Genomic DNA, 26052 nt, shown 5'->3' with positions numbered 1-26052 from the left:
TCTTATTCAATTGTGTCACACCGTCGTCATATGTATTCAACGTTTTCATTGATAGTATACTTCAATGAAGTATGTAAGGGATATATATATATATATATATATATATATATATATATATATATGTAAGGGAAATATATACAATGAATTAATATTTTTATTTGAGTTAAATATTTCAAACACTTTATCTCCCTCATCTTACTCATTTTGATGCAATTTCAACATCGTACTAGGTCAGTATTTAACACCCAGCGTAGTATTGCTGCTTTTAATGCCGCATTCAAAACAAATGGGAACTCAGTCGGAGCTCGTTTTTTTCAGAGTTCCCAGTTGTTTTCAACGCACTGAAGTGGGAATTCAGAGAACGTGGCACAAGACAACTGGGAACTCTGAAAAAAATGTGTCATGACGTCAGTGATCTTCAGGTCGGAAAGCCGGAGCTCTAGAAAGATGCCTGAGTTCCCCACTTGGAATTCCGACTTGGATGACTGTTCAAACCGATTTTCCACCGAGTTACCAGTTGAAGTCGGAAGTTGGAAAATTCCTAGATCTGAGTTCCCAGATGTTTTGAACGTGGCATATGTAGTAAGCATTTTACTGTACTGTTTACACCTGTTGTATCCAGTGAAAAAGAAACTTTCATTTGATTTTTTAAAATAATTGCTCTACTTTCACAAAACTGAAAATCGGCCTGTAAAGACATTATACTTTGAGACACATACACTCGCAGGCATGCATAAACACGCATGCATGCACAATTACACACACACGCACACATTATGTTCTGTCCTCGTGCAAACCTAAAATGAACTTCCATTCAAAATCCTATTTACCCTAACCCTTAAACCTAACCCTTACAATAACCCGTAACCCAAAGCCAAAACCTAAACATAACTGCTAAACCTAACCACTAACCCCTTACCCTAACCCTAATTGTAACCCCTTGAGGGAGAATTTTCCTTGTTTTACCATCCTTGTGGGGACTTTTGGGGATTTTAGGTCTGGGTTTGTAACCCAGATCACTAGAAACATTTGGTACATTTGAAAAGGTCCTGAGAACGTGGATGCCTTCCTACCCCCAATAAATGAAAAACGAATGCCCAACACTGGGAGCGGATTCGTGATGCTCGGAGCCAGAGCGTGCTGCTTAAACCACTGCGTTAATTCACAATACTCTAGTAAGCCGCAGTAATACTGTGAATACTATTGATACCTGACTATAATAGCCCGTTTTGTTTTGTTTGTTTGTTTTGTTTGTTCGTTTTGTTTGTTTTAAGCCTTCGCCAAACCATGGCCCTAACCTTAACCACTCAGAATCAATACCTAAACTTAACCCTTGTTTTAACCCTGTAACTATGTGGAATTAACCCTGTAACCACGCAGAATTATTTTGTCAAAAATAGAAGTCGATCCGCAATACGTTGAATTTCGAAGGGAAACTATGAGATCTTGTTGTTATAACCGTCCCACTCTGACTTCTTTACCGCTTTATGATTTAGGACTGAAAGTGCCTGGTTTTGTTCTCCAGCCTGGTCATCGACAAACCATTTCTCTTCTCCATGGTAACAGGACACCCAGGTCCATTGTATCCATTGTTGGGTTAATTACAGGCTAGGTCTCAGGTTTAGAGGGAGATGCTGGCACCAGTCTTTTCTCATGGCCTCTGCTACAGTGAAGGTGACAGGGGAAATAGGGGGACAGGGCCATAGCCATCCCATAGGGACCCAGTGGATTGAGTTGAACGAGAGAGAGAGTCTCAGGATTTGTGTTACAGCCTGACAATAGCCAGCTAGCACCAATGGACCAGTGCAGAGATGCAAGGCGAGGAAGGAGCGAGGAAGGAGTCTGTAGTCTGGGACTGTGTGACAGCAAGGGGTTCAGTCTCTTTCACCTCTTCTCCTCCCTCTCTTTTTCTCTCTCTCTGTTTTAATGAGAGGTCAGTGTCACAGACCCCCCATGCTATTCTGAGTTAATTGAGCTGCTACAGAGTTTTGTGTTCATTCTGCTGGGCCTACCGCTACAAACTAGTAGGGAAGTATAGTGTGCCACCAGTAGAGGGAGGAAGAGGATCATATTTCAGAGAGTGAGAGAGAGAGAGAGAGAGAGAGAGACAGACAGAGAGAGAGAGAGAGAGAGAGACAGAGAGAGAGAGAGAGAGAGAGAGAGAGACAGAGAGACAGAGAGAGAGAGAGAGAGAGAGAGAGAGAGAGAGACAGAGAGACAGAGAGACAGCGAGACAGAGAGAGAGAGAGAGAGAGAGAGAGAGAGACAGAGAGAGAGAGAGAGAGAGAGAGAGAGAGAGAGAGAGAATTAGGTGGAAACTGAGCTGCACTTCCTAACCTCCAGCCAAATATATGACCATATTATAGACACATATTTCCCTCAGAATACACAGATCCACAAAGAATTAGAAAACAAACCCAATTTTGATCAACTCCCATATTTACTGGGTGAAATACCACAGTGTGCCATCACAGCAGGAAGATGTGTGACCTGTTGCCACAAGGTCAACCAGTGAAGAACAAACACCATTGGAAATAGAACCCATATTTATTTATTGTCCCTTTTGTACTTTAAGTATTTGCACATCGTTACAACACTGTTTGTAGACATAATATGACATTTGTAATGTCTTTATTCTTTTGTAACTTCTGTATGTGTAATGTTTACTGTTCATTTTTGTTGTTTATTTCACTTTTGTATATTATCTACTTCACTTGCTGCTTGGCAATGTTAACATTTGTTTCCCAACACCGATAAGGCCCTTAAATTGAATTGTGAGGGAGAGAGAGGGAGAGAGCGTTGTATACAAGGACATGTTTAAAACTTTAAGAAGAGGTACTTCATGATAGTAAAATGTCATTGAAGGTTTACAGTGACTGTGTTCATGTTTATATACTACAATATTTTTCTCTTTGTACATCATTTGCTATCTCCACTGTTAGATTCTTCTGTTACTTTGCATCTCTCTTTGCATGTAGGCTACATAACCATGGCCTAGTTCAGTACATCAGTTGTAAATCCAGAGAGTGAACTAAAGACCTGTATATTTTTTCTTCCTAAAATGAGTAGGGTATGTCTTGTATGCAGGATTGACAGACCAAGGTCAAAAAATCAAGTCTCGACATGGGGATAAGAAACATGCATGCAGTATTTATTTAGCGACCACATTAAATAAGACTACAAAGGTACTTCACTTATACAAAATACTAGATTCCATTCACATACAAAATAACAATAATTTACTGTATAAATTAAAATTTCACTATTTAATTTACAATTTTCATGAAAACAATGTTTAGTATTCCCCGCCAAAACCACATTTTGCCCCATATCACATAGGACTGCTCGTCTCATGAACAGAGAACATTGTAGGGTTTAAAAATTCTGGGAACTTTCCCTAAATCCCAAGGTTTTCCAGAAATCATGGCTGGAGGGTTCCAGAAATCATGGTTGGAGGGTTCCGGATCATGGTTGGAGGGTTCCGGAAATCATGGTTGGAGGGTTCCGGAAATCATGGTTGGAGGGTTCCGGATCATGGTTGGAGGGTTCCGGATCATGGTTGGAGGGTTCCGGATCATGGTTGGAGGGTTCCGGATCATGGTTGGAGGGTTCCGGATCATGGTTGGAGGGTTCCGGATCATGGTTGGAGGGTTCCGGATTTCCTGCTTATAACCCCCTGATTCAGGGAATCTTCCAACCAGGATTTGTGGAAAAGTTGGGAATTTTGCAACCCTAGTACCATGTAACATTTAGATGAACAACTGCTAAAAAGAAGAGACAGCTTCCCTTATTATTATAAGGTACTGTAGAATTGACCAGTTGACTGGAGGACATGGGAGAGAATGGAGTTGGTATTTTTCACCAGGCTATCCAAACAGATATGGCCTTGTTAGATTTAAACTGTCAGATTAGATTATTTTCTATGTTTAACAAGGACTCCTCTCTCTGATGTCCTTCATACACACAAGCTCTCTCTCTATCTCTCTCTCTCACACACACACACACACACACACACACACACACACACACACACACACACACACACACACACACACACACACACACACACACACACACACCCTCAGTCTCTCTTCCGCTCTCTTTCTACCTCTCAGCATGAACTGCTCTGAACAGCACAGACCCAGGGGCACGTGCTCTTTCTTGTCTTGCTATAATTAACATGAGTTACTGATGAGCAGACATCCAAAGTAAAACATGAGGTCACCCAGCAGACAAACATCAGAGGGGAAAATGAGGAACGTTCCCTGTATTGTGAGGCGAGGCCCCCTTATTAAGTCACAGGCACACCTAGGCTACTGTAAATCTTATCCCTCATTCCAATGTGTCAATGACTCCATCCCAAACGACACCCTATTGCGCTATAGAGGGAATAGGGTCCCTTTGGGACACAGCCATTACAATTTTGCATATAAACTGTAACCCTTTTGTTGCAGCAGGTGCTCTAAATGTAATGTTTGCCATTTGGTTTCCAGAACAACAGAACTGTGTAAAGTTTCAAACGGTTTTGGTTTCCAGAACAACAGAACTGTGTAAAGTTTCAAACGGTTTTGGTTTCCAGAACAACAGAACTGTGTAAAGTTTCAAACGGTTTTGGTTTCCAGAACAACAGAACTGTGTAAAGTTTCAAACGGTTTTGGTTTCCAGAACAACAGAACTGTGTAAAGTTTCAAACGGTTTTGGTTTCCAGAACAACAGAACTGTGTAAAGTTTCAAACGGTTTTGGTTTCCAGAACAACAGAACTGTGTAAAGTTTCAAACGGTTTTGGTTTCCAGAACAACAGAACTGTGTATTAGGTAGTTGTTGGGGAATTGATAGATTACTTGTTAGATATTGCTGCACTGTCGGAACTAGAAGCACAAGCATTTCGCTACAATCACATTAACATCTGCTAACCATGTGTATGTGACAAATAACATTTGATTTGATTTGTGTAACGTTTCAAATGGTTTTTGTTTTCCAGAACAACAGAACTGTGTAAAGTTTCAAATGATTTTGGTTTCCAGAACAGATAAGAGCCAAACTGGATGAAATACTATTTATCTATCATTGTACACCTAGAGGCAGATGGAAGCGCATGAACGTTTTGGACCAGATGAATCAGCTCTGGCTGTGTTTCTGATTGGTGGGAAAGACAAACTGAAAAGTGCTTGACCAATAGAAATAGAATCCTAACATTATTATACATATAAAACCTGCTATATAAACATATATCTCATATTGGTATGGTTTAACCTATCTTTATGGAATTACAAATTGCTGTATGCCAGAGGCACGTTAATGCATTGTGATCTTTCACATGTCCTCAAAGGTTACAGAAACACAGTGAACTGAACCAGTGTCATTAACCTGCTGTCTGCTAACACAGCGGACTACCGATGAGGGCTTTTATTCATTCACCCCATATTATTTGTGGTTTAGCTGAGAGTTGAGTGAGGTTGTTTGGGTCTGCTGAGCCCTCTGAATGTGGGAATCTGAAGCTGCTGAATATTGGGGGGAAAACCCTCCAGCCTCCCAGCTAAGTTGCAGTTCATGAGTAAGTACACAAACGACTGATGGATTTCACCATCGCTTTGAAAGAGCAGGACATATGTCACATTGAATTACACAATATACAACAGGATTTACCCCCTCCTTGTAATCAAGTGGCAACGTAAAGAGAACAATATGTTCAGTAATGTCCGAGAGGACACAAGACCACATTGAAAAGAAAAGTGGGGGAAAAAATCAAGTCTCACCCATTCTACTGTAATTCTCATTGACATAGTATGTTATACAGTGACATAGTCTGTTATAGAGTGACAGTCTGTTATAGGGTGACATAGTCTGTTATAGAGTGACAGCCTGTTATAGGGTGACATAGTATGTCATAGGGTGACGTAGTCTGTTATAGGGTGACATAGTATGTCATAGGGTGACGTAGTCTGTTATAGGGTGACATAGTCTGTTATAGGTTGACGTAGTCTGTTATAGGGTGACATAGTATGTCATAGGGTGACGTAGTCTGTTATAGGGTGGACAAGGATCCCAACTAATAGACTCAGAAACACAGGGAGGAGGGGAAGAGGGGGGAGTGGAGAGCGAGTGGAGAGAAAGTGGAGGGGAGGGAGTGCAAAGGTGAGGGAGAGGAGAGGAAGAGGAAGAGGGAGAGGGAGTGAGAGAGAGAAGCCTACAGTAGCAGGCTTGTAGAAGATACTTAAGGCTTAAACACAGTGTGTGTTCCTAATGTCACCCTACTCCCTATATAATACATTACGTCTGACCAGAACCCTATGGGCTATTTGGGACATAGCCAGTCAAACCAGATCAGAACCAACAGCTGAGTGGACGAGAGAGAGAGAGAACCTATGAGCATTTCAAAAACTATTTTAAAGGTCAAAATCATGCTTTTCATAAAATGTGATGATAATTGGATGACCCCCCCCCCCCCGATGTCAAACACTTGGATTAAGGAGGTGGAGTTATTAAGGGTATAGGGTGACATCACCATAACTCTGTCATTTTAATACACCAATGGTAACATGATATTCTCTTACCTCATTTAAATGAGTACCACCTTGTAACCAACATCGGAGAAGGTGTGTTTGGAGGGGCGTTGTTTATATAGCTAGATAGCTACTCTACTGGTGCCAACATTTGACTGTAGGGTGTCAGCCAATATAATTAAAAGTCTACCTTATTCATCTATGGCAAAGATACTTATGTCTCCTCTTTCATCTGTGTCTGGTGTTAGCTAGTTACTGGCTAGCTAGGTTTTCATCTGTGTCTGGTGTTAGCTAGTTACTGGCTAGCTAGGTTTTCAGCCAGCATGGAACACTCAAAACTCTGATGTAGTTGTCATGTCAACACATCCGTCAGTTCTGCTGTGGATCGCATCACAAGAGACACGCCAAACGGGAGATGTGCAAAAAATTAACATCATTTATGCAATGTCAATGTTGTTTTGTGTATATCCAAATTAGCTTGAGATGATTTTACTGCAACACTGCATTTAAGTTTCTTGACATAGGCGTTTCAATCTTCCTCGTAGTTAGCCATCCGCAAGCGTTTCAAATCCCCCACAAATATTATGGGTGATATTAATTTTTCATCACTCAAAAGGCTATTTTACATGGGAATCAGAATGACCTGAAAACGGCACCCTCCTCTCCTCTACCTTTCTCCTCCTTCTGTTTTCTTCCTACTTCCCTCTCCCCCTCCGTCCACCCCAAGTCATGGGAGAGACATCTGACATGGTTTCCTCCAGAGGCAGTGTGGCAGAGAGAGAGAGTGAGGAAGCGAGCAAGTGTTATTCTTTTTTTCTCTGTATGCATGTCTTTTTTTAGATTTGGTTATTCAGTCTAGGCATTATGCAGCAGTGGCACAGGCTTTCTTTCTTTATGACTTACTCATGCTATCCATTCTCCTCGCCTCAGATAGAACAGGTAAGTCACCTCTCTTCTCTCTCTCTATATCAAACACTGGCCTACATAACACACCATAGCTACAGGTAACGCATTGCTGTCTGAGAGGAAAGGGGATCCCTTTCAGGCTTAGCTGGCTGTTGTGGTTCAATAACTGCCGAGTGTCCATAGTGGTATTAATTGTACTTACATGACTGAGTTAGAGTTACATGTACCGTAATATGAAGGGGTTGGTGTCCTCGTCCCTTGATAACGATCAGGATTCAACCCCCTTTTTCTATGTGAGACACCAGTTACAGTCATTGACAGGGAATATGCATGGCTCCCTTTGTTGTTCGCAGATTATGAAATGAGGAGAGATGCGTAGTCTGCCATTTTGTGCCCCACTTGGAAACAGTTACAATGGAAGACCTGCATTCTGGAGGAGTCCCGTGGAAACTGAAATCTGATTTGGCCCCAGCCAACCCCTGTCTTTAGAGGAGGACTTCAATAATCTTTCAGACATCCACGGAGAGACAATGGAATTAGAACCCCAAGAATATGAGTGCCCTGCAGTAAAATGTCCACCTTGAGCTGTTTGTACATCTACTCTCCTCTCCTGCCTTGTACACAGCAGACACAGACAGCCCTGTCTGGACCATTTTGGTAGTAGTCTCTCAGTGAGTCAGTGAATCAGTCATTAGTTAGCATGTTAACTTTGTAGCTCAGTGCCCCATGGAGTCTCATTGGTTTGGGGCGGCCAGCTCTGTTGCTAGCTCTGGTACGGTAGGCCCTGGTACAGGGTTCAGTAGTGATGGCGGTAGTAGACCAGACTGCAGTTCCCTAGTTGCCCACCAGAGGGCTGAGGTCTCCGTGGTGGTTCTTTAGCTTTTTCTTGAAAAGAGAGATGGTGGAGGGCTGGTAAAGGATGATCCAGGGCTCAGACCCAGAACTCTGACCGCTGCAGCTCTCTGAACCACTGATGGTCGGGATGTTGGGAGATCTGGAAGAGAGGAGGGGGAGAGAGGGGGGGGGAGGAGGAGAGAGGGAAAAGGTAATGGGAGGGAAGGAGGGCGAAGAAGAGAAAGAGGGACACAGAGAGACACAGAGACAGAGAATAGTAACAGTAGGTTATAAATTCCATTAGCTTGTGGCTCTTACAACCTTCAAAAGACATCACTATACTTCAACTATACTTCTGTTACACTCTGAGGCTTTAGTACAATACAACTTGACAACTTTATTGTTCATAAATTACAGTGAACAACAGGAAATGTAATACTTACTTGACTGTGACGTGAAGCAGTAGTTTGGTCACCATGACAATGACTGTCAGAGTCAGGAGAGCAGCCAGAGTGTAGATGGTCCACTCTGACAACACACAAACATAGAATTTACCTCAGAGACTTTAGAGGAATACATACCAGTTAGCACTTCTAGAGAATCCGGAGGGATTTTATAGACCCTCAGATCAGAAAGATATACAAGGGGGCTATAAAACAAAAATAGTCTGGCAGATCTAGACCATATGAGTTTGTACAGTACTATCATGCTTGTACTGCCAGCACACATGTTATCCCAAAGACCTTTATCAGAACATATTCTGACGGCAAAATATTAGTACACACGTTATTACATCAGCGTTATATATCCGACAATATCTGGCCCAGGTCTCACACCTTCTTCATTACACATGATGTACATGGTGAACAATAACTTGTTTAAATACATCCATGCACATGTCATGAAAACATAGTGAGACCACGTAGCTATAACAAGGAACCCTATAGGAGAAAGCCTTCAGTTAAATCTAAAAGGATTTAGTAGGTATTACCTATGCCCTTTGTTAATGTACATCCCTGAGTGGAAATAGTACAAATCCCTGAGTGGAAATAGTACAAATCCCTGAGTGGAAATAGTACAAATCCCTGAGTGGAAATAGTACAAATCCCTGAGTGGAAATAGTACAAACCCCTGAGTGGAAATAGTACAAATCCCTGAGTGGAAATAGTACAAATCCCTGAGTGGAAATAGTACAAACCCCTGAGTGGAAATAGTACAAATCCCTGAGTGGAAATAGTACAAATCCCTGAGTGGAAATAGTACAAATCCCTGAGTGGAAATAGTACAAATCCCTGAGTGGAAATAGTACAAATCCCTGAGTGGAAATAGTACAAACCCCTGAGTGGAAATAGTACAAACCCCTATCAGAGAGAAAGGTATGGTGAGAGAGAGAGACGGAGGGAAGGCTGGAGAGAGATGATGATGTCTACATACTAGAGGTGTATCCGTTGGTACCGTTGGGTCCGACCTACTGACCTGGCATGTTGTGGTCCGGTTTACCAGGACTGGATGTTATCACGTAGAGGATCTGTGAGGAGCGACCGTTAGTCTTCTCCGTTACTCCTCCCAGCTGAGGCTCCACCGTACTGGTGTCCTCTTCCTCCTCCTCCTCTTCCTCATCCATAGGCCTGGTGTCCAGGCCTCTCAGAGCTGAAACAACAACAATAACAACAACACACATCAGAATGTTTCCATGTGTCTACCTGTGGCTGCTACTGCATTTGTCCCCAAACCAGGAACACTTGGTTTTCTTCATGTCATAAAAATACTAAAAGTCAAGACATGGATGTCTAAATCAGGAAAATGTTGAGTCCTTATGAGATGACGAAACATCCTGGAAGTTAATTAATCTCATTCCTTATCTCTACCATGACTGGTGACCTGACTGAATCTTTACCAGAAGTAAACCAAATACTACAGTTTGAGTTGTCTCCACACAACAGAATGCTGCGCTGCCGCTGCTTCGTTCCTCAGACGTCATCTAAGAGCGTTTATCCTCCTCAACTGAGGGTGAAATTACCATAGCACCGCTCAGCACCCTATGGATGTAGTAACATACTGTTTGGAATTTACATCCATCCATCTTAGCCTCAAGTGGAGTCTCTCAAGGGGAGTCTCTCTTTCTCTCTCTCTGTTTCTCTCTCAGCGTAGCTCTCTCTCTCTCTCTCTCTCTCTCTTTCTCTGTAGCTCTCTCTCTCAATTCAAGTCAAGGGGTTTTATTGGCATGGGAAACATATGTTTACATTACAAAAGTAAGTGAAATGGACAAATAAAAGTGAAGTAAACAAAAAGTGAACAGTAAACATTACACTCACACAAGTTCCAAAATAATAAATGTTAGGTCAGTCACAGTGGTCAGGTATTCTGCCACTGTGTACTCTCTGTGTACTCTCTGTTTAATGCCAAATAGCATTCGTTTTGGATAATTCTGTCCAATGTGTCAAGTAATGATCTTTTTGTTTTCTCATGATTTGGTTGGGTCTAATTGTGTTGCTGTCCTGGGGCTCTGTTTGTGTTTGTGAATAGTCCCAGAACCAGCCTGCTTAGGGGACTCTTCTCCAGGTTCATCTCTCTGTAGGTGATGGCTTTGCTATGGAAGGTTTGGGAATCGCTTCCTTTTAGGTGGTTGTAGAATTTAACGTCTCTTTTCTGGAATTTGATCATTAGCGGGAATTGGCCTAATTCTGCTCTCTATGCATTATTTGGTGTTTTACATTGTACACTGGGGATATTTTTGCTGAATTCTGTCAACTGGACCTTTTTTGGAAAACCATTATTTTTGTCTTAATGAGATTTACTGTCAGGGTCCAGGTCTGACAGAATCTGAGCAGAATATCTAGGTGCTAATGTAGGCCCTCCTTGGTTGGGGACAGAAGTACCAGATCATCAGCAAACGGTAGACATTTGACTTCAGATTCTAATAGGGTGAGGCCGGGTGCTCCAGACTGTTCCAGTGCCCTCGCCAATTTGTTGATATATATGTTGAAGAAAGTGGGGCTTAAGCAGCATCCCTGTCTCACCCCACGGTCCTGTAGAAATAAATGTTTTTTTGCCAGTTTTAACTGCACTCTTGTTGTATGTGTACATGGATTTTATAATGTTGTTTGTTTTTTCCCCCCAACAACACATTCCAACAATTTGTATAGCAGACCCTCATTCCATTTTTAAGTCAACAAAGCATGAAAAGACTTTGCCTTTGTTTTGTTTTGTTTGTTTGTCAATTAGGGTGTGCAGGGTGAATACGTGGTCTGTTGTATGGTCATTTGGTAAAAAGACAATTTGACATTTGCTCAGTACATTGTTTTCACTGTGGAAATGTACAAGTCTGCTGTTAATGATAATGCAGAGGATTTTCCCAAGGTTGCTGTTGATGCATATCCCACGGTAGTTATTGGGATCAAATTTGTCTCCACTTTTGTGGATTGGGGCGATCAGTCCTTGGTTCCAAATATTGGGGTAGATGACAGAGCTGAGGATGATGTTAAAGAGTTTAAGTACAGCCAATAAAAATGTGTGGTCTGTGTATTTTATCATTTTATGTAGGATACCATCAACACCACAGGCCTTTTTGGGTTGGTGGGTTTGTATTTTGTCCTGTAGTTCATTCAATGTAATTGGAGAATCCAATGGGTTCTGGTAGTCTTTAATAGCTGATTCTAAGATTTGTAATTGATCATGTATATGTTTTTACAGTTTATTCTTTGTTATAGAGCCAAAAAGATTGGAGAAGTATTTTATCCATACATCTCCGTTTTGGATAGATAACTCTCCGTGTTGTTGTTTGTTTAGTGTGTTCTAATTTTCCCAGAAGTGATTAGATTCTATGGATTCTTCAATTACATTGAGCTGATTTCTGACGTGCAGTTCCTTTTTTCCCGTAGTGTATTTATGTATTGTTTTAGTGATTCACCATAGTGAAGGCATAGACTCAGGTTTTCTGTGTCTCTATGTTTTTGGTTGGACAGGTTTCTCAATTTCTTTCTTAGGTTTTTGCATTCTTCACCAAACCATTTGTCATTGTTGTTCATTTTCTTCGGTTGTCTGCTTGAAAAAAAAAAAATTGATAGGGAAGCTGATCAAATATACTGTTTAGGCTTTCTACTTCCACATTTGCACCTTCACTATTACAGTGAAATGTTTTGTTCAGGAATTGTCTGAAAGGGATTGAATTTGTTGTTGCCTAATTGTTTTTTGGACGGTTTCTGCACTACTTTTCTTCCATCTATAGCATTTCTTAATATTACTTTTGGCTTTGATACCTCGTGATTGAGCATAGCTCTATTCAAGTAGACTGTGATTTTGCTGTGATCTGATAGGGGTGTCAGTAGGAAGACTGTGAACGCTCTGAGATACTCTGGGTTGAGGTCGGTGATAAAGTAGTCTACAGTACTACTGCCAAGGAATGAGCTGTAGGTGTACCTACCGTAGGAGTCTCCTCAAAGCCTACCATTGACTGTGTACAGACCCAGCGCATGACAGAGCTGCAGGAGTTGTGACCCATTTTCGTTGGTTGTTTTGTCATAGTTGTGTCTAGGGGGGCATATTTGGGAGGGAATACTGCCACCTCCAGGTAGCTGTTTGTCCCCATGTGTGCTGAGAGTGTCAGGTTGTTGTCCAGTTCTGGCATTTAGGTCGCCACAGACTAGTATGGAAATGGTTGATATCCCCCTCCAGGATGGAGAAGCTGTCATCGTTAAAGTATGGGGATTATGTATCTCTCTCTGTAGCTCTCTCTCTCTCTGTATCTCTCTGTATCTCTCTGTATCTCTCTCTTTCTGTATCTCTCTCTCTGTCTCTCTCTGTATCTCTGTATCTCTCTCTCTCTCTATCTCTGTAGCTCTCTCTCTCTCTCTGTAGCTCTCTCTCCCTCTCTCTCTCTGTATCTCTCTCTCTCTCTCTCTCTCTGTATCTCTCTCTTTCTGTATCTCTCTCTCTGTCTCTCTCTGTATCTCTCTCTCTGTCTCTCTCTGTATCTCTGTCTCTATCTGTATCTCTCTCTCTGTAGCTCTCTCTCCCTCTCTCTCTCTGTAGCTCTCCCTCTCTCTCTCTCTCTCTGTATGGGTGGTTGTGTTTGGGTGCTTTGGTGGGTGGTTATGTGTGTGGGTGGTTGTGTGTAGGGGGTTGTGTATGTGATTTCTAGCCCTGTAGGCTCTTAGCTATAATGTCAACCATATAAACTAACTCAGAGAGAGTAGTGCTGAGAGCTCTTTTCCTTAAAGTAATGGACCTGAAACAATAGTGGATGTTTACAACAGTTTGGTCTAAACAGAGAATTTCTACTTATCAGTAAATACTTTGATTCTATTATGAGTGTGTGATAAAAATGTGTGTTCAGATTGAGAGGTGACGTGTACATCAATAGAGAATAAAGATAGTGATGTGTTAATAAAATACACCGATATACCAGCATCATTAATGAGTGCACAATAACAACATGTCTAGATAGAAGCAATGCTTGCTATGCAGCAACATGCACCCTGTGAATTAGTATGTTTTCCTAGAAAAACAAAACATTTAAATATGCAACACCAATATCACCTGCTGCTGTGAGGCATTGGCTAGCAAATGAGAAGAGAAAAGGTGCCTGCCAGCGGCATTGTTTGGAGTCTCCCCTGCCTGTCTTCCCCCCCTACCTCTCGCTGTGTGTGTGTGGTTGTGTGTGTGGTGTGTCTGGTGTGTGTGGTGTGTGGTGTGTGTGTGTGTGTGTGTGTGTGTGTGTGTGTGTGTGTGGTGTGGTGTGTGTCGTGTGTGTGTGGTGTGTGTCGTGTGTGTGTGGTGTGTCTGGTGTGTGTGTGTGTGGTGTGGTGTGTGTCGTGTGTGTGTGTGTGTGTGTGGTGTGTGGTGTGTGTGTGTGTGGTGTGTGTGTGTGTGTGTGTGTGGTGTGTGTGTGTGTGTGTGTGTGTGTGTGGTGTGTGTGTTGTGTGTGTGTGTGTGTGTGTGTGTGTGTGTGTGGTGTGTGTGTGTGTGTGTGTGTGTGGTGTGTGTGTGGTGTGTGTGTGTGTGTGTGTGTGTGTGTGTGTGTGTGTGTGTAGTGTGTGTGTGTGTGTGTGTGTGTGTAGTGTGTGTGGTGTGTGTGTAGTGTGTGTGTGTGTGTGTGTGTGTGTGTGTGGTGTGGTGTGTGTGTAGTGTGTGTGGTGTGTGTGTAGTGTGTGTGTGTGGTGTGTGTGTGTGTGTGTGGTGTGTGTGTGTGTGTGGTGTGCGGGCGGGCGGGCGGGCGGGTGTTCGGGCGGGTGGCGTGGTTGCTATGCAAAACCCTGCCATGGACCCAGGATACCAGGATGTCAGCCTGCACCTGTTCATGCACATTATAACTACCGGAGAGAAATGGGAAATGCATTTCTTCATGTGGTTCTCTGTGTGTGTCTATGTGGTTCAGTCGGTGTGCTGCTGGGACTGAAATCATTCAGAGAGAGATCTGGAAATTATTATCTCCTCTGCTATCTTAGCTACTATAAAAACTTTGTTTTTGTACAACTGTTACAATTGTTTAGACAACCTCCAAACAACCTCCAAACAACCTCTGTGTGGGTGATATCATGTTGATGATCAGATTTGAGAACAATACCTTAAACCTACTCTGACAGGGAGTTTGAATAGAACGTCACCTGTTGATTTTACTAGTAAAAATCCCGAGCTACAGCATGTCTACATGTCTCTTACCTTGGTATGTGACAGCAAACCCTGTGTCTGGTTGGTTCGGTCTGTGTGTGTGTGTGTGTGTGTGTCTGTGTGTGTGTCTGTGTGTGTGTCTGTGTGTGTGCGTGTGCGTGTGTGTGTCTGCGTGTGCGTGTGCGCGTGTGTGTGTGTGTGTCTGTGTGTGTGTGTGTGTGTGTGTGTGTGTGTGTGTGTGTGTGTGTGTGTGTGTGTGTGTGTGTGTGTGTGTGTGTGTGTGTGTGTGTAAACCCACCTTGATATGTGACAGCGAAGCCCTGTGCCTGGTTGGTTCGGTCTGAGTAGAAGTAGAGGATAACAAAGTCTCCAGTGACGTTGACCAGCTCCCGGGGAGGGGTACGGCCGTCAAACCTCGCCACCACCTGATCAATCAATCAACCAATCAACCGATCAATCAACCAATCAATAAATCAACCAATCAATAAATCAATCAATCAATCAACCAACCAACCAACCAATCAACCAATCAATAAATCAACCAACCAACCAATAAACCAATCAATAAACCAACCAACCAACCAACCAACCAACCAACTAACCAACCAATCAACCAATCAATAAATCAACCAACCAACCAATAAACCAATCAATAAATCAATCAACCAACCAACCAACCAACCAATCAATCAACCAACCAATCAATCGATCAATCAACCAATCAATAAATCAACCAATCAATCGATCAATCAACCAATCAATAAATCAAACAATCAATCAATCAACCAACCAATCAATAAATCAACCAATCAATAAATCAATCAATAAATCAACCAACCAACCAATCAATCAACCAATCAATAAATCAACCAACCAACCAATCAATCAACCAATCAAACTTTATTTTGTAACGTATAGCACATGTCATACAAGGAAGCAATACAACATTCTTCACAGCACCAATACATAACTACAATGACTAATAGAGATAAAGAGATACTATTGGAGATAATAAAAGTAATAACAGCTACCTGGTTGGTGTAGCCGTCCAGCAGTTCAACCATGTCTGTCTGGTCCGAGATGTCAAAGAAGGTGAAGTTGAACAGGATCACGGAGGCTCCAGGGACCTAATAATAATAATTAGACATATAGAAACCATATATATTATTAATACACGTTTATATCATTATATATAGCTTTACAATAGGTTTTATATATAGCTTTACAATACGATTTACAATAGGCAAGAAACAGAGAAAAAAAAACTAACGCAGCATTCTAAACAAAACAGCAACCTAAAGGACTGGGATATTGGGTAGGAGAGAGGCCTTAACAGTAAAAGAGTACAGATCCAAGACGTACCTGGACAGTCCAGTAGCAAACCCTCCCAGCTCCATACTTATCAGGGAAGTCAGGGGAGTAAACCACTCCAGAGGGAGCAGAGTAGTTACCTCCGCATGCCCCCACTCGAGCTGCAGTTAAACAGACAGAAAACACTTGACTTAATAACGCTTTCATTATTGACGTTTGCATTGTGCAAAGTTTATAAGTCTTTCAGACAAGTGTGTTTGTTTATGTTGTTATAGCCTTTAGCTGTTCTGTTATGTATTTGATGTTTTATGTGGACCCCAGGAAGAGTAGCTGCTGCATGTAGCTAATGGGGATCCTATTCAACTAAACTAAACCCTGTCTTACAACTCACCCCAGTGACTCATATGTAAACTAAACCCTGTCTTACAACTCACCCCAGTGACTCATATGTAAACTAAACCCTGTCTTACAACTCACCCCAGTGACTCATATGTAAACTAAACCCTGTCGTACAACTCACCCCAGTGACTCATATGTAAACTAAACCCTGTCTTACAACTCACCCCAGTGACTCATATGTAAACTAAACCCTGTCTTACAACTCACCCCAGTGACTCATATGTAAACTAAACCCTGTCGTACAACTCACCCCAGTGACTCATATGTAAACTAAACCCTGTCTTACAACTCACCCCAGTGACTCATATGTAAACTAAACCCTGTCGTACAACTCACCCCAGTGACTCATATGTAAACTAAACCCTGTCTTACAACTCACCCCAGTGACTCATATGTAAACTAAACCCTGTCTTACAACTCACCCCAGTGACTCATATGTAAACTAAACCCTGTCGTACAACTCACCCCAGTGACTCATATGTTGTCAGAGTTATTATAGAAACCACATACAACAGACTCTCTCAATGATGTGGTGGCAGGTAGCCTAGTGGTTAGAGCGTTGGACTTGCAACCACAAGGTTGCAAGATCAAAGCAAGATCAAGCTGACAAGGTAAAAACCTGTCGTTCTGCCCCTGAACAGGCAGTTAACCCACTGTTCCTAGGCCGTCATTGAAAATAAGAATTTGTTCTTAACTGACTTGCCTAGTTAAATAAAGGTTTTAAAAAATGATTCAGAGTGGAATGAAGAGTTTTCAACACATAGTGGAAAGATGAGACTGGAATGAGCAAGACACATTTGATCGTTACTGTAATCATGTTCAGCTGCGAAATCTGTCTCTCATTATCTAGCAGTTGTCTGCCATAAACTGGATGCTTGTGTAGCCTATTAAACAGAAATGTAGCATGTATTGTTCAGCCAAAATCAGCAAACTGTTTTATGACAACAAAGGGAGAAATATAACATTCTCTTCACATGACCGTTCTAATAAGTATGTTTTGAGATGGTGGTACGATACGTCCATATTGATTTATCTAACTTCTTTTCAACGTTGGTTCTGAGATCATCTATTCAATGGTTTGTGGAGTATTGATGTGTCAGTTTACTGGAATGTCATCTTTTGAAAATACAGTTTTATTTCTCCATGCACCAGAAAATACTCCACTTTGTACACATTAGGTGAAGCACCATATAACTATTTTGAGCACCATAGAAACACCGGTGGGAAGTTATAGTTGGTTTAGATCATGTGTAGTGGACAAGACCAGGGCAAATGATCTACTCACTGTCAAACATGTACACAGACCGAAGCAAATGATGTCCTACTCACTGTCGAAGACGATGACCCATCCATCTCCCCCACAAGGCTGGGTGTGGTCACCGAAACACACGTGGTTGCATTCCATGCTGGGCGCCTTGCCATGGAGACGCAGGTCCAGGTCGTTGCCACAGAAACAGGCATAACCCGACTCCATCCCGGCAAGCTTTGGAACAGAGAGAGAAATGCAAATCAATCAACAGATTAGAAATTCTAATCTAACTTTATTTGTTTAGCACTTGTGTAACGCTTCACAAGAGGGTCAGGCCTTCACCTTGACAAAGCACTGAGAAAGAAATAATCATTTGGATGAGAGAAAGAAACAAAAAAAATATAATAATAATTAAGAGGAATCAGATTTTAGAGGAGAGCCTGAACCTCCATAGAGCAACACTTATGGAGTGATACTAGCGCCAACAGAAATGTAACGTGAATCCAATCAGTCCATAAAGTCTGGATAGCAGATAAGCCGGAGCAAGACAGATATGGCACATGATCACAGTTATAGTACCATCTAATGTTAATAGGCTTGCAGAATGATTCCATACAACCCCCCCCCCCCAAAAAAAGATTGTTTTTCTGTACAGAAATGAAGTGATTTTAGTGTCTAAAGCCATCAGGCATTTGATGATAATAATGTGGTCTGGTGTAGTTCAGTGCTTCGAGACAAACAGAAACAGTTACTCACTTTGGATATGTCCCAAAAGGCACCCAACCTATTTCCTATATAGTGCACTACTTTTGACCAGAGCCCTATCGGTCAAAAGTAGTGCATTACATAGGGAATGGAGTGTTATCTGGGATGCAAGGTGACCCTTTGAGTACCATCTACACATCAGAGGGCTAAATCAACCAGCCTGAAATAGTATGGCCCTCAGACCGTTTAACCTTCATCTCTTAGTCAAACACAGCAAACATTTCCTAAAGCCGTGCTGCGCTGGGCTGCATTAAAATGAGAGAAAGAACTACAGGGTGAGTTCCAAATGGCACTCTGTTCCCTATGTGCCCTCCTCTCCTAGGGCCCTGGACAAAAGTAGTATCCTATAAAGGGAATAGGGTGCCATTTGGGATTTGGATGATAGTCAAAACTCTTTAAGCATGTTGAACTTCCTTCCAGAATTCAGATGGAACCTAGTCATGCTCAGCACCGAGTGTACACACACACACACACACGCACGCGCACGCGCACACACACACACACACACACACACACACACACACACACACACACACACACACACACACACACACACACACACACACACACACACACACACACACACACACACACACACACACACACACACACACCACTGCTCCAGTGTCTCCCGTTAAAAGAGGACCATTATATAATGTTTCTTCCCATAAATGAATTCATACGAAGGTACAGCATCACTTTCCCTCATTCTGAAAATGTTCTCATGAAGCTGGAATTTATAAAGCCAGGATCCTCTGTGTGTGTAAGTGTGTGTGTGTCCAACTCTGCCAACCGATCCAAAACTAAAGGCTGTGGGACATGAATCACTGCTTCATCATTACCTATTTATCAGGTAAACAAGAAAGGACTTCGGATGAAAACCCAACGTGAATTCCTTTGCGTTAGCGAGCAGAAAATGTTTGCTCAGGGCTTCTTAATCACTGACTGTCTGACTGACTCATGATTGAATATGGTTGTTTGTCATAGTGTAGTCAGTTAAGAGATAGATGTGGCGGTCTCAGGCCACATTGCATCACAACACACCATACTACATCACATCACATCAGTGTCATCTGTGGAGAGGGACTGACACGCACACACACACACACAGACAGACAGACAGGCACACATGCACGCATAAGACACAAACACACACACACACGGACTGACTGTCACTGCTCATCAGCGCAGAGGGCGTCTGAGAGATGGGTCTGACCCAGGTCTAACCGGATGTGTTCACACACAACACAAACACCTGCCACTGTTTAGTGTAACCATGGTCAGTAGACAATAGAAGGCCAGTGTAACCGTGGTCAGTAGACAATAGAAGGCCAGTGTAACCGTGGTCAGTAGACAATAGAAGGCCAGTGTAACCGTGGTCAGTAGACAATAGAAGGCCAGTGTAACCGTGGTCAGTAGACAATAGAAGGCCAGTGTAACCGTGGTCAGTAGACAATAGAAGGCCAGTGTAACCGTGGTCAGTAGACAATAGAAGACCAGTGTAACCATGGTCAGTAGACAATAGAAGGCCAGTGTAACCATGGTCAGTAGACAATAGAAGGCCAGTGTAACCATGGTCAGTAGACAATAGAAGACCAGTGTAACCATGGTCAGTAGACAATAGAAGGCCAGTGTAACCATGGTCAGTAGACAATAGAAGGCCAGTGTAACCATGGTCAGTAGACAATAGAAGACCAGTGTAAACTTGGTCAGTAGACAATAGAAGACCAGTGTAACCGTGGTCAGTAGACAATAGAAGGCCAGTGTAACCATGGTCAGTAGACAATAGAAGACCAGTGTAACCGTGGTCAGTAGACAATAGAAGGCCAGTGTAACCGTGGTCAGTAGACAATAGAAGGCCAGTGTAACCGTGGTCAGTAGGCAATAGAAGGCCAGTGTAACCATGGTCAGTAGACAATAGAAGGCCAGTGTAACCGTGGTCAGTAGACAATAGAAGGCCAGTGTAACCATGGTCAGTAGACAATAGAAGGCCAGTGTAACCATGGTCAGTAGACAATAGAAGGCCAGTGTAACCGTGGTCAGTAGACAATAGAAGGCCAGTGTAACCGTGGTCAGTAGACAATAGAAGGCCAGTGTAACCGTGGTCAGTAGACAATAGAAGGCCAGTGTAACCGTGGTCAGTAGACAATAGAAGGCCAGTGTAACCGTGGTCAGTAGACAATAGAAGGCCAGTGTAACCGTGATCAGTAGACAATAGAAGGCCAGTGTAACCGTGGTCAGTAGACAATAGAAGGCCAGTGTAACCGTGGTCAGTAGACAATAGAAGGCCAGTGTAACCGTGGTCAGTAGACAATAGAAGGCCAGTGTAACCGTGATCAGTAGACAATAGAAGGCCAGTGTAACCGTGGTCAGTAGGCAATAGAAGGCCAGTGTAACCGTGGTCAGTAGACAATAGAAGGCCAGTGTAACCGTGATCAGTAGACAATAGAAGGCCAGTGTAACCGTGGTCAGTAGACAATAGAAGGCCAGTGTAACCGTGGTCAGTAGACAATAGAAGACCAGTGTAACCGTGGTCAGTAGACAATAGAAGGCCAGTGTAACCGTGATCAGTAGACAATAGAAGGCCAGTGTAACCGTGGTCAGTAGACAATAGAAGGCCAGTGTAACCGTGGTCAGTAGACAATAGAAGGCCAGTGTAACCGTGGTCAGTAGACAATAGAAGGCCAGTGTAACCGTGGTCAGTAGACAATAGAAGGCCAGTGTAACCGTAGTCAGTAGACAATAGAAGGCCAGTGTAACCATGGTCAGTAGACAATAGAAGGCCAGTGTAACCATGGTCAGTAGACAATAGAAGGCCAGTGTAACCGTGGTCAGTAGACAATAGAAGGCCAGTGTAACCGTGGTCAGTAGACAATAGAAGGCCAGTGTAACCATGGTCAGTAGACAATAGAAGACCAGTGTAAACTTGGTCAGTAGACAATAGAAGACCAGTGTAACCGTGGTCAGTAGACAATAGAAGGCCAGTGTAACCATGGTCAGTAGACAATAGAAGGCCAGTGTAACCGTGGTCAGTAGACAATAGAAGGCCAGTGTAACCATGGTCAGTAGACAATAGAAGACCAGTGTAACCATGGTCAGTAGACAATAGAAGGCCAGTGTAACCATGGTCAGTAGACAATAGAAGGCCAGTGTAACCATGGTCAGTAGACAATAGAAGGCCAGTGTAACCATGGTCAGTAGACAATAGAAGGCCAGTGTAAACATGGTCAGCACCAGTGAGAACATACATTTTCAGCTGTCTGTTATGCGTCGTCATTTGATGCGTCACTGAATTCATTTGAAATGTGAGGATGGTTAAAAACATAGAAATTCAGAGTCTAGAACAGTGGTCACCAACGAGTCGATCGCGATCGACTTGTCGATCTCCAAGGCATTTCTAGTGGATCGCCAAACATTTCTGTAAAAAACCCAACGATAAAGCCTTGTGTTCCTATTTTTTATTGGTCTCGAGGTGTTGGTGATAGGTGCAGCCAATTCAGCTGCCCTGCGCGCCAGGTAGGCAAACTGTTGCCATTTCATGTGTCTGAAGGTACAAACTCTGCCTTCCCTTTCCTGGAGAGAAAGTCAAGTGCACGATGCCTCCGCTGGCCAATCAGACTGCTCAGATGACCGAGTCTGCAGTAACGTAGGAGTCATAACACGGAACCCAAAGCGGCTGTGCGCATGCGCCATAGTGCATACATGTATTTTGTCCCCCCACACCAAACGTGATCACGACATGCAGGTTAAAATATCAAAACCAACTCTGAACCAATTATATTAATTTGGGGACAGGTCAAAAAGCATTAAATATTTATGGAATTTTAGCTAGCTAGCTTGCACTTGCTAGCTAACTTGTCCTATTTAGCTAGCTTGCTGTTACTAGATAATTTGTCCTGAGATATTAACATTGAGTTATTATTTTACCTGAAATGCACAAGGTCCTCTACTCCGCCAATTAATCCACACATAAAACGGTCAACCGAAACGTTTCTAGACATCTCTCCTCCTTCCAGGCCTTTTCTTCTCTTGACTTTATATTGCGATTGGCAACTTTCATAAATTAGGTGCATTACTGCCACTGACCTCATTTGTCTTCCAGTCACCCAAATGGGTTTAACCAATGAGGAGATGTGGCATGTGGGTACCTGCTTCTATAAACCAATGAGGATATGGGAGAGGCAGGACTTGCAGCGCGATCTGCGTCACAAATATAACTGACCTCTATTTTTGCCCTTGGCAATGCAGACACTCGTTGAAACGTGCGAGCAGTGTGGGTGCAATAATTGAATAATATAGATTTCTAAATTTATTTTGCAATGCTCGCGCACGCGACGCGAGCGGTGTAGTCAGGGTATTAGCCCTTGGCAACGCAAACGCTCGTTGGCATGCGCGAGCAGTGTGGGTGCAATATGTCATGACGTGGCCCTCTTTGGGTATAGCGAGCACCATCCCCCTCTCTATCTCTCACCACCTCTCTCTTCCCCCTACACCCAGGCTCTGTTATCGCAGGTCATAAATTCCTAGAGGAGTCTCTCTCCTCATGGCCAGGCAGTATAGAGAGAGAAGGTTTCACAGGAGAACAAAGGAACCTCTTCTCCATCATAGAACTTGAGAACTGAACAATGTCTATGTTTTGGAGAATGTGTACACAGTCGGGGGAGAATCAAGCTACGACCGGTCCATTTCATTTAATGTTTGTGAAACTCATGAGCGACAATACAGCCACATTACCATAACTTTGTTTATACAAGAGTCTCAGTTGTGAGGCTTGCATCTAATTGTTGTATAAAATGAATGAGTAAAGATGAAACTATTTGTGAAATGATGCAATGTGATTATAAACTGTTTAATGAAGGAAACTCCAATTTCCTTTGGAGTTTAACTAAGTCATTGGCCCGCCCCATGAGCACAGACATTGATCTGGGACAGCCCTTTCCTACTGTTCTGGATATAATCCCCACCTTGGGAATTTCCCTGGAGACCAAGCTTACCTCGATTACCGAGAGGGCTAAGGTTTGAGTAGAGACCATAAAATCTGAGTATAAGCTAAGGTTGTAATGGTTGTTGAAACTCTGAGACTATCGATACAGACAGAATAAGAGCAAATCTTCTATATTAATTACTGGTCTGCAGCTAGGAATTGTGTACCATTGAATGCGAAGGCTGACAACTGCCCAAAAATCTATTCTATAAGAACATTTCTGAATGGGACTCTGAAGTATCCATTCTAACCACAAAAGATGAGCAGATGAACTTCCAACAGACAGAAGGACGATTCCAACAGAGATCACGACGACACCCTGAGCGTAAATATATATATATTGATTGCAATTATTCCCTGAATGAGTGAGCGTTCAGGTGCAAAGGATTAGTTTTTCAATTGTTATAATTATCAACTGTGTGGTATCTTTTGTCTTTCACGCCCTTCTCAGTACCTTTGTCTACCAAGCCGCCATACCGGTTTAGCCCACTAGGGCACATCCCCTATCATTTCCTTGTAACCATATCTACTTTATTTGTATGTTGATGCATTTCTGTGATTATTTAGTTAGTTAATAAATAAATGATTAAGACAATTGATGTATGGATGATTCATAGTGAAGACTGAGTTCGTGCAGATAACCAACAATTTACGACGTTTGGAATGAGACTAACGTGAGGTAAAGAATAATTCATTAATTAGAAGACTAATTGATCAGATATTAAAATATCAGAAAGTTATATTAGGAAAATTATAACTTTGTAATCTGAAGATTTTCCTTGGTGCCCTGACTTCCTAGTTAATTACATTTACATGATTCGTATAATCACGTAATAATAATTACAGAGAATTGATTTGATAAAATAACAGTCTTCAGTTTAATGATGCCAAAGACACGACAAATAATTGAATAATATAGATGTCTAAATTTATTTTGCAACGCTCACCCACGCGACGCGAGCGGAGTAGTCAGCCTGTAAAAGAAAGCTACGGCAAAATTGAAACTGTGAGATTTCAAAACGTTTAAAACCATGACTAGAGAGAGACTGTCAACGAATACAGCAAAGAGCTGCTGCTTTTATGAGTGAGTTCATGTTTAGGTTCTTACTCAGATCTGTCAACACTGTATTCAACACTTTAATAAGCCATAAAATGCACATTCTTCTTATTTCCACTCAGCACTACAACAAGCAGTGCAGCTGTAATGAATGAGTAGGAAAGTGTATCTATAGGCTTGCGTTGTTGTTATTATTAGCAGCTTGGGTCTTTTTTAATATCAAGGAATATTTCACTTTCTCTGTTCATAGGAGTAACAACGTGAATTTGTGCATGAAGCAGAAATAATGCGGTGTGACTCGAGTTTCGCCATCAGCTGGAAGACGGTGTTCCTTTTTGGTCAGTGTCAGTGGAGGAAAGGGAGAGCGGAGGGATGTTGAGAGGCGGACCCTCAGTCTGCTGCTCTCTCCCTCCCTCTGCTGAGACTGACCATCAGATGCAGGCACCATCAGCACCAGTAAAATAAAAAGATAATTATTTAAATGTATGCTCACTCAGCTGTGCCTCACAAGTAATACGACAATGGGTCTATTACCGGTGTGATCATATAGCCTACCTCAAATTTAGAAATATAATTTAAAAAAATGACCCGAACAACAATGCATTGGCATGTATTGGGCCTATAGCTTACTGAACAAACCTCAGTGCTACAGAACTGTTTTTAATTGGTTAATGTCATGTTAATAAAATATCAGAGCGGTAGATCTCGGCATGCATTATGACTCAGAAAGTGATCTTGACCAGTGACCACTGGTCTAGAAAATAAGGAAGACAGCATTCCCCCCGCCAATATGACCATTTGCCATCAGGAATGATCAATAAACCATGGTCAAATCTGATTTAAAACTAGTGCACTATGTAGGGAATAAAGGTGCCATTTGGGACGGTCAATACATCTCCATAGTGTAGTCTGTCTTACCATGTATCTCTGTTTACGGCAGAAGCTGATGCAGTTCTGGACGGTGAGTTTGTTAGAGGTCTGACTGCTCCCTGTCAGGGTGGGAGGGTCGCCACTGTCCTTAAAACAGCCCAGGTTACCAGGCACTACAGGAAACAGAGAGGAGAGCAGGGGGTTTAACTATGTAGTTCAGCATGACATATGTTTCTATACTAACAATCACACGCTGCATTTGGCATTTACTACAAATCCCATGATGAGTCTGTGTGTCACAGAGATCATACACGCACACCAGCACAAAATAAACATCATCACACCGGAATTCTCTAGCCTCTGTTTGAGATTGAGGAGGATGAGGGTGACAGGGAGGAGGAGAAGGATGGGAGTGAGGGGGAGAGAGGTAGGAGGAGAAGGATGGGAGTGAGGGGGAGAGAGGTAGGAGGAGAAGGATGGGAGTGGGGGGAGAGAGGTAGGAGGAGAAGGATGGGAGTGAGGGGGCGAGTGGTAGGAGGAGAAGGATGGGAGTGAGGGGGAGAG

At 42.6% G+C, this 26052-nt stretch overlaps 1 protein-coding gene across 1 annotated transcript; it reads right to left on the bottom strand.

Annotated features, from left to right (window-relative positions):
• Positions 1-3130: 3130 nt before the first annotated feature.
• LOC115188794 (kremen protein 1) lies at positions 3131-25715 on the bottom strand. The gene is made up of 8 exons (XM_029747644.1): positions 25537-25715; positions 17893-18046; positions 16216-16325; positions 15885-15980; positions 15152-15278; positions 9721-9894; positions 8688-8772; positions 3131-8404 (listed from the first exon to the last, which is right to left on the bottom strand). Exons 1-8 carry the CDS (start codon positions 25537-25539, stop codon positions 8245-8247), a joined length of 909 nt encoding a protein of 302 aa, XP_029603504.1. The 5' UTR covers positions 25540-25715; the 3' UTR covers positions 3131-8244.
• Positions 25716-26052: the final 337 nt, after the last annotated feature.

This window comes from Salmo trutta, unplaced genomic scaffold, assembly GCF_901001165.1.
Source record: "Salmo trutta unplaced genomic scaffold, fSalTru1.1, whole genome shotgun sequence".
In the NCBI taxonomy this organism is placed as follows: domain Eukaryota; kingdom Metazoa; phylum Chordata; class Actinopteri; order Salmoniformes; family Salmonidae; genus Salmo; species Salmo trutta.
Note: the sequence above shows the minus strand (reverse complement) of the source record. Positions and strands in the feature narration are given on the sequence as shown.

What these genes read in the sequence shown, in the direction of transcription:
- LOC115188794 (XM_029747644.1), bottom strand. An exon ending in TGGACGGCTACACCAACCAG is followed by an intron (nt 15,279 to 15,884) that starts GTAGCTGTTATT and finishes TTGATTGATCAG; the next exon opens with GTGGTGGCGAGGTTTGACGG. An exon ending in CTGCTTCACGTCACAGTCAA is followed by an intron (nt 8,405 to 8,687) that starts GTAAGTATTACA and finishes CCTCTCTTCCAG; the next exon opens with ATCTCCCAACATCCCGACCA.